The 9,415-nt window shown below is 46.5% G+C and overlaps 1 protein-coding gene across 7 annotated transcripts in view; it reads right to left on the minus strand.

Moving 5' to 3' along the window:
• ABLIM1 (actin binding LIM protein 1) overlaps positions 1 to 9,415 on the minus strand; it is a 331,920-nt gene that overhangs the window by 101,102 nt on the left and 221,403 nt on the right. For all 7 annotated transcript variants that reach the window (XM_055080928.1, XM_055080927.1, XM_055080925.1 and 4 more), the window contains exons 5-6: positions 3,881 to 4,007; positions 2,241 to 2,334 (exon numbers count right to left, since the gene is read on the minus strand). In XM_055080928.1, the coding sequence (XP_054936903.1) occupies positions 2,241 to 2,334; positions 3,881 to 4,007 (221 nt within the window). The remainder of the gene's footprint in view (positions 1 to 2,240; positions 2,335 to 3,880; positions 4,008 to 9,415) is intronic.

The raw sequence follows: 9,415 nt of genomic DNA on the forward strand, positions 1-9,415 counted from the left end.
GTGGAGGGACGAGGGGCACATTCAGAGGACAGGCAAGGACTACGGTACTCTGTGTCGTGGGATGAGACTGCTGGACTTTAAGCTACCCTCTGGATGGGTCACATGCATCTTCTCCAATAGCTTTCCCAGGGGTGTTGCCCAGCCCCGCAGTATCCTTGGGCTGGCAATAAAAGCCTTATTGGAAAGGCCATGAAAACTCCTCCTCGCCCCCCAGCTGTGTGTGTGTGTGTGTGGTGGTGGGCATCTACTTCTCAGGTGTCACTCCAGCTGGTGCCACCACTGTTTGGTGTCCAAAGCTCTCCTAACTGGCCTCTCTGTCTCCACCATTTTTTTAAAAAAAATTGAGGTGAAATTCACATAACATAAAATTAACCATTTTAAAGGGAACAATTCCGTGACATTTAGGACATTCACAAGGTTGTGCAACCACCATCTCTATCTAGTTCCAAAACATTTTCATCGCCCCAAGGGGGTACCAATAAGCAGCTACTCCCCATCCCCCATCCCTACCCCCAACTCTAGGCAACCACCAATCTGCTTTCTCTCTCTATGGATCGATCTCCTCTGGATATTTCACCTAAATGGAAGCATACAGTGTGTGGTCTTTCATGACCGGCTTCTACCACTTGGCATAATGTTCTCAAGGTTCATGCATGTTGTAGCCTGTGTCAGAACTCCTTCCTTTCAAAGGCTAAACGATATTCCATTGTCTGTATATACTACATTGTGTTTATCCATCCATCCATGGACTCGTGGGCTGTTTTCCCTTCTGCCTGGTGGGAGCAGAGCTGCCGTGAACATGGGGGCACACGCATGCATTTGAGGACACCCACCTATTCTTCACACAACAGTCTGATCCAGCCACATGACACTCTAGCCACAATCACTTCAACGCTCCGCACCACTCTCAGGGTAAAGCCAAACTCCTGAATGGGACTTTCGAGGTCCTACTCTCGGGCCCCTCCCATTCCTCCGGCATCATCTCTCTCAGCCGTGCTCCTGCCCAAATGACTTTTGTTCCTTGGGTATGCTGTGCTTGTGCTTGCCTCTGAGCCTCTGCCATTGCTGTTCCTTCCTCCTGAAACACCCTTCCCCTGAGTCAGAGGCCACTGCTCTGACAACACGCGCTTCCTTGTCTCCCAAATCCAATCAGCCGGACTAGGTCTCAGCGCAGAGCCGACGTCAGCCCCCCTCTGCACTTCACGGACAGGAAGGCATTGCAGAGCCTGCTGTGGGATTAGGAAGGCTACCCCGAACTTGGTGAAGTCCCACAGGAGCTGTCCAATGACACCTTGGGGACTCTCGGATTCAGTCCTGGGTCCCTGGAACATAGCCTGCTGGGAAGTTTGAATGAGGTGAAGTGGATTCGGTGCCCTGGTGTCTGCTGAAGCGATGTTGACAAGCTGTTCAGCTACCTTCCAAGGACTCCACCGGGCGTCCTGACTCACCTCTGCTCAGTGCACATTCTCCGCCCTGAGACGGGGGACGGGTGTGAGGCAATCTCTACTTTTTCCATGGGAGTGTGTTAACACCCCACAGGCCTATGAGAAGCCAGGCAGTGACTCTCTGACGTCTGGGCTCATGAGGCAGAAGCTGCTGGGGCTGCTGCTGAGAAAGCAGGAACCAAGCTCCCTGGTGCGAGGCCGTCACACCTGCACTTGACAGGCTTCGGCTCAGCCTGGACCACAGGGCGTTCTGGGTCACACAGGATGTGGTTTTCTAAGGGTGGGGAAGTCTACGCCCTCACCTCTAATGACTCTTTCTCCTCTTAGCTTCAACTTGGAGCCTCTGCTCCCTGAGTCTGTACACTCCCACGTGTACACACAAGAGCGCACATGTGTACACGCACACACGGACATGCAGGCACACATACGCACAGGTGTACCACCCACACACATGGCTCTAGCATGCTCTTCATTTCCTCTTTTCTAACTTCTAAAAAAAAAAAAAAGAACAGTTTAATATAACCTTTCCTACTACATAATTCCTAACAGGCTCTTTTTCATTCTTTTTTTCCCTCAAATTCCCCATCCTTCCAATTTCCACACGAGCACTCAGTAGGCACTGCCTGAGAAGACAGTACCACACAGTAGTTCTCTAAGCGATTCGTCACCTATAACTACTCTTTCCTCCACATGTGAGAAAAAGATGGAAAAAAATGGAAAAAGAGACCCCCGTGTATTTTCCAGGGCCTTGAGGAAGATGACGGTAGCTTTGAGGGAAGCCCCTCTGTCACTTACCTCCAGGACCTTGCCGGTGATAAACTGGTGGCAGGCTTCACATTTCACCCCGAAGAGCCCCTGGTAGTCCTTTTCGCAATACGGAGTGCCATCCCTGCAGGACAAAGAGCGTCAGCTCCCCGAGAAGGCCGAGGGCAGGAAGGACACCCAGACCCCCGCCCTCCTGCACAGAACGGTAGCAGAAGCTATTTCTCTCCCACCCAGCGCTCACATGTCTGGAGACCTGGTCAGACAGGGTCAAAGCCCACAAAACCAAATGATCCGGAGAGAACGCTGAGGTTCTCCAAGCCACGTGGAAATTACAGCCAAATGGTTGTGGCTGCCGATTCCTGGACTGCCTCAGACCTAACTAGCAAAAACCTGGAGTCTCTCTCTCTTGCAGCACCAGGCCAGATGGGCTTCAGCTGTGGTCCCAGGGTCCCTCTTCTTCATCCCCCACCAGCTCACTGACTCATATGCGTCCCAACAGCATGGAGACGCCATCCCCTTAGCCCTCAGGGGCCCTAGGGGTGGGTCCAGGGCCTCTCATTCAGCCTCCTGCAACTTCCTTCATCTCCCTCAGGACACAGTGAAAAATATCATGTTCTATGTGTGCCATCGTATGGAAGAGTTAAAACGTGCCACTTCAGACAGCCCAGTTACCTAGCGCTGCACAACCGTCAGCGTTAAAGGCCCAGCATTTCTCTCTTCTTACTTTGGCTGTGCATCAGAATCACTTGTGCAGTTTCTCCCTTTCTAATACTGGTGTTTGCTTCACCCCAGACCTACAGAATTGGATTTCTAGGGGGTGGGGCCTAAGCTACTTTTGTTTGTTTCACTATACTCGGGCGTTAAATTCATTAAAATTTTTTTTGAATAGGTGCTGGTTGGAGACCATTTTTTAAAGTGGTTAGGGGAAAATTTTCCCTCACTGTCACTGGACCCTCCCCCCCCGCTCCATGCTCATTCTTTCCTCCTTAATTTTTTTTTTTTTTTTTTTTTGGCCTGGTTGCCCGGCATGTGGAATCTTAATTCCCTGACCAGGGATCAAACCCCACGCCCAATGCAGTGGAAGTGCGGAGTCTGAACCACTGGACCACCGAGGAAGTCCCTCGTCCTTAATTTGAAAGGTAACCACTGTAACTAGTTTTTGCAGGTTACATTAAACAAAAAACAAAAACTTCACCTGCTCTATTATCTACACCAGCAGCTGACTCTAATGAACCTATTCCCTAGCGGTCCTAATGGGCTCTGTGCCTAGACCCTGAGTGTTTTTTTTTGGGGCGGGGGGGTGTCTACAAATATGTCTGAGACCTGGAAGGAGGGTAAAGGTTTGTTAGTTCCAAATAGGAAAAAAAAAATTAGCAAAAGTAAAATTACTAAATGCTTAATTGGTTACAGCATACAGCCTACCGTTATGTCAGCTTCACTGTTACATTAGGCAATGATGAGTATTTCATTAAACTTATAGTAGGCAACAACAGAAGAGTAAAGTTCTCTTCAAAAGTTTTATAGCAAGAAGTTCATATTGATTGTGGGATGTGAGTGTCTTTCATTATGTCTGATGCGATGGGGTGGAGTGCCGGAGAGCGGGGCCTGCCGAGGGCCCAAGACGGCCCCATCCCTGCTGAAAGGATAAACGCCCCAGGCCCCAGTCTTACTTGCTGATGTACTCCCCGGTGAGGACCTTCCCGCAGGCCTTGCATTTAAAGCAACCCAAGTGCCACTGCTTTTCCAGAGCCAGGAGCGCCTGCCCGTTCTTGATATCTCGTCCACAGCCAGCACAATCTGGAAAAAAGCAGCCACCGGTGGTTACTCCACGTTTGTTTTGCTAAATCCAAGCATGCAGGCCTGCTCTGAACCCCAGTGTGCACCCATCACACACTCAATAAATATTTACTTAAGCACAATTTCATTCTGCGTTCTCTCCCTGCACGAAACCTTCCCCAGCGGACTCGCAGGCCCCATCCTCACACAGGATGGGAACGTCATAAACTTCCGTGGATCCAGGGGCATGGATGTCCTTCATCAGTTTATTTCCTTGGCGGTGATTTAAATACCCTCTGAGCTCCAGCTGGCCCAGAGAATATTTAATTATACTGTCTTGGCTGTGATTTTAAGAAAGCTCTCATCGGCCTTTATTGAGGGCACATGTGAGTAGCTAAGCACCCCATGCTGGATGCCTCTCTAACACTATGTATGGGACTCTTGGAAGGCTGCCCGTAAGTCTCATTTTTGTAAACAGGACTCTACTTCCCTATCAGCCTAAACCAGACTTTCGAAGATTTGTGATCATCAATTCAATGGCTTTTAATTCCTTAGCTTTCAATTCTCCGTGACAGGCTCCTGTGAAGCAGATAGAGGAGAAAGTGTTTCTTCATGGTAAAGAGTGTGGGCCCTGGAATGAGACGACCTGGTTCTGAACCCCAGCTCATGTTGGCTAGACACGTGACCCAGGTTGGTTCTCCCCTTTTCTAAGTCTTGGTTTCTTCATAAGAAAGCCAGGATGCTATTAGTGCCTGTCTCAAGTTCTCTGATGAGGAATCCATGAAATAAAGGACTTAGAGCTCTATAAACATTTGCTATTATTACAATTGCCCTTACTCTGATTATTAAAAACATAGTTTTTAGGGAAATGGAATATTTAAGAGAACCCAGAAGAATGTACAGGCGTACCCCATTTTATTGTGTTTCACTTTATTGTGCTTCAGATATAATGCAAATTGAAGGTTTGTGGCAACCTTACCTCAATCAAGTCTATTGGCGCCACCTTTTCAAAGACATTTGCTCACTTCGTGTCTCTGTGTCATTTTGGTAATTCTCCCAATTTTTCAAACTTTTTCATTATTATTATGTTTGTTATGGTGATCTGTGACCAGTGATCTTTGATATTCCTGCTAAGTCTCACGGAAGGCTCAGATGATGGTTAGCATTTTTCAGCAATAAGGTATTTTCTAATCCAGGTGTGTTCATTGCTTTTTTACACATAATGTTTTGCACACGTAATAGACTACAGAATGGTGTAAATATAACTTCCATATGCACTGGGGAACCAAAAAAATTCATGTGACTCATTTTATTGCTGTATTTGCTTTATTGTGGTGGTCTAGAACTGATATCACCGAATAGGCAGTATCTCCGAGGTCTGCCTGTAAATTGGTACACCCTTACTGTGAAGCAATTTCTGTAAAATCAACATACCTGAGAAAGTGAAAGAAAGCACTGTTGGCACGTTGCTCATGATGTCCCCAACTGATCATAAAAAACACTCATGGAATAAAGAAATGTGCAGACAAGGCCTCTCGGTACACAAAATGATTACACACCCCCCTTTTCTGACCACATCTGTGACTGCTGCTCCTGTGACATTTCTAGCCTAACTTGAGTTCTCTCTCCTTCTAGGAAAAACTTCCCTAACAGTACCCAGCACAAGCCCAAATCCTATAAAAAGTTCCTCTAAATGTCATCCAGTGATAGCTCACAATTCTTCTCGTCTTCTCCCTTACTGTGGTTTGTTAAATACACTTGACTTTTTTTTTATTGACTACAGGTGTGCTTCTGGTGACCTCTGGTCAGTGGGTATTTACATAACCTTTATATTCAGCAATTTCATGTCTAAGATTTTATTCTACAAATAAATTTGCAAAAGAATGTGCATGTGAGTGTATGTGTATGTCTATCCCTTGAAGAATATATATTCATCCTCTACCGCATTTTTGGAACAATAAAACTGAAAATAGCCTATGTGGACATTAATGAGAAACTGGTTACATCGATTACAGTATGGTCAATAATGGAATACTACATACCATTGAAACGAATGAGGTAGATTTGTGTGCTGACATGGAAAGATGTCCAAAATAGATTGAGTAAAAAAAAAAAGCAAGCTGTAAAACAGTATGCGTAACGTAAGCTCATATTTTTTTAATCACGAGAATGTAAAATACTGCTGAGCAAAATAGTTATAAAGTTAAAAGTATATCTGCTATACGAGTTATGAATATTGCAGATTAGAATTTCTTTAAGTATAACCCATTATAAGCTGAGTGTGTATTATATGGTCACAAAGCGTTACATATTTTTTTAAAAGCTGGGGTTTATACGATTCTCAGCAACTCACCAAAAATCTTTCAAAGGGGACCACTCATCTGGCAGTTTACTACAAAGATAAAAATGGAAGGCCATGATATTTGCTCACAAATACAATTTTTAAAGGTCAGGAGCACAATATGGATTTAAGATGAATTGGCAGGTTTTAATCCAAGTGAACTGAAAATTTTCTTCATTCTTCTGATTAGATGATGTCCACTAGGTGGCAATAAGGATTTAAAATAATACGGAAGATGCTGGTTGATAGAATTTTTAAAGCAGAAAATAAACTTTAGAGATGGGTTTTCAATGCTACAACTGAAGAGAGTCAGGCTCAAGAAGGTCGGTGGAGCTGTTTGGTATCTCCCCTGCACAGCACTGAGGTTGAGGGAGATCAAAGGTGCGGGGACGGCGAGGGGGCTGGCTTTAGGATTAGAAAGACTTGGGCACTAACTCGGAAAAGTTATTCTCTCTAACCCCTCATTTCTTCATCTGGGAAATGCTGACCCCTTCTCAGGTTGCTGCGCGGAAGAAGAGAAACTGCGTCGTGACGGGCTTCGTATAACACTTAGAATGCTTAGTGCCTGTTGGGTGCCCCACATGGCTCCCCTTTCCTTGGTAGGGGCCGATGGGACTAGAAACCAGGTTTCTTGATTCTGTCTTGCTGTTTTTATAAGCACATTAATGCCCAGATACCCCAGAGCTCTGACAGCAGCTGAGACAATTTGAGTGCAATAATGACCTCTCTGATCATGCTGCACCGAGGGCTTTGGTGAACCAGGCATCGTGTGAGCGTTTTATAGACATGGCATATACTCTTCAGTAGTTGTTTTTCACCATCTTTATTATTCCTCAGAGTCATGGAGTCAAAGTGCCTTGCAGTCTGGAAGCCTCTGACCTCACAGGTGGTGTCCTGAACCTCTCAGATCCTCCATGCCCTGCAGTGTTCCACGGAGGGCACACGTTCTACAACTGATCTTGATTGTGTTTCATGAAGAAGCATTCACTGAGTGTGACCACCTAGAGCCAGCCAGCTGGTGAAACTGGGCTGGAAGTAGAGGCTGGGGATGAGGCTCCTTCATCCCAAACCTTAAGACATAAATCAAGCAAATCAACAAAGATGGCCTCCTGGAAAGTAGGATACTGGCCCAGCTGATTCAAAGTATCCCAGTGTATTCCAGAGAGGTTACCCATTCATTCCTTTCTGGACAAAACTTTATACTCTCCTTAAGCCTGATGTCACGCTGGGGAAAGTGGAAAAGATGCTGAGATAAAAAGGTTTGTGCTGATGGTTTGTGTCTCCTATGCTCATTCCAACTAAGCCCTTTTATAAAGCACAAAATGTCCTCGTCTCTATCTTCATGTTTTTCAGCTGTTGAGAAAATTGTTTCCACATCACTGAAGCAGCTGCTGATAAATATAGAAAGCTGGCGATTGGCACTGGAATTACTGCCAAAGTCAGAAATAGGTGAATATGGAGCAGCATCAAGGAAATCAAACCCTCTAGCAACTCGCTGGTCTTCTATCAGGGATGCACAACCACCAAATGTGGAAACAGAAGCAAACTACAACAGCCTTAAACACTCTGCCCCCAAGCCTTTCATTCTCGGCACCAGGAGCCAAGAGAAAAGCAGGGATTTGGCTACTTATGTCCAAGTTAAACTAATATCCATGTACACACCTGGTTCCATATTTATATCATTTTGTTCAAAGTTAATAAATATCCTTGAGAATAGGGATCCTGTCTGTCTCCTTTAACCTCTCTCTCTCTCTTTTTTTTTTTTTTCTTTTTTGGCATAGGGCCATGGACACCTGGGCTTCAAAAGTACTTAAGCTGAAGAAGGTGACAAATGGCTCTCTGGAAGGAAACCTGTGTTCTCATGATGCTAAGAAAGATGTCATCACTTGGGCTGCCTTTAAGGTCCTGTCAGCCTGGATACCTATGTTCTTTTTAAGAACGATTTCTGCCTTCCTAGAATTTCCCATTTGGGAAGGGTAAGAGCCAAAAAGATGGCTTACTCTGTGAAGATGATTTTCTGGAACCGAAGGCTGAGGAATGGAGCTACAGAAAAGGGAACTTCGTGGTAACTGAATTCCCAATCATCCCCGCCTTCCCAGGCTTCTGTCATGCCTAGAACCATCAGTGGAGGTGGAAGCTGCCATTCACAGTAGCCACCCATCTGCCACCAAAGCTTCTAGAATACGGAATGGGACTTTTCCTAGTGTCTTGAAATTTGGGGCTATGTATCATCTTAGAGGTGAAAACAATGATGATAAATTTTCTGTCTTCCAGAGCAGGTTGCTAGGAGTATCCTTGCCGGATTTACCAAAAGAGAGTAGAATCTACCTGATGACTCCCAACCCCTACTGCCTCCCTCCCTCCCTCTGAAATCAGAAATTCACAAAGGCATAGAGGAGATTGGGCAGGGAGCTGCCCACACAGCAGGAATGGGGTGTTCTCTCCCCTCTGCTGTGAGAGGGGTTAGAGGGCCCCGGGAGACGGGGGGACCAGCCTTCCGCTCCCCACCTAGATGTTTACTGAGTGGGGACGCTCAGGCCCTGGTGCTCCTGTGGATCCATGAGAAGCTTGATGTTAGAGTTCTTGGGACAAATTGACTGGACTGTCCTGGAGCTTGGTAGCGTTCATGAACAAAAAGTCTGGAGCCTACTAAGTCTGGAAGATTTGGAAGGCAGGAAGCCGGCTGGAGCCCCTCCTCTTGATGGCAGGCTAAGGAGAAGACAGAAGCAGGAGAGGTGTGCATGGCCACCACTTGGCTCACTGGGGATGCACTTGTGTCCTGTGGCTGGTACCCACGCCCAAGCATCTTGAATGAACCCACCTGAGAAAGCTGCCTGCCAGACATTAGTAAGAGGTTATGAGGAGCAGGACCTGAGGCTGGGGAGGATGGAGGGGGTTGTTGAAACAGGTCAGCCAGAAATTGCACACTTTTGTCAAGGAACTCAAAATGGGTCCTATTAAAAATTCTCCCTAGGGCTTCCCTGGTGGCGCAGTGGTTGAGAGTCCGCCTGCCGATGCAGGGGACACGGGTTCGTGCCCCGGTCTGGGAAGATCCCACATGCCGCGGAGCGGCTGGGCCCGTGAGCCA

Source organism: Physeter macrocephalus, chromosome 20 (genome assembly GCF_002837175.3).
Source record: "Physeter macrocephalus isolate SW-GA chromosome 20, ASM283717v5, whole genome shotgun sequence".
Classification (NCBI taxonomy): Eukaryota; Metazoa; Chordata; class Mammalia; order Artiodactyla; family Physeteridae; genus Physeter; species Physeter macrocephalus.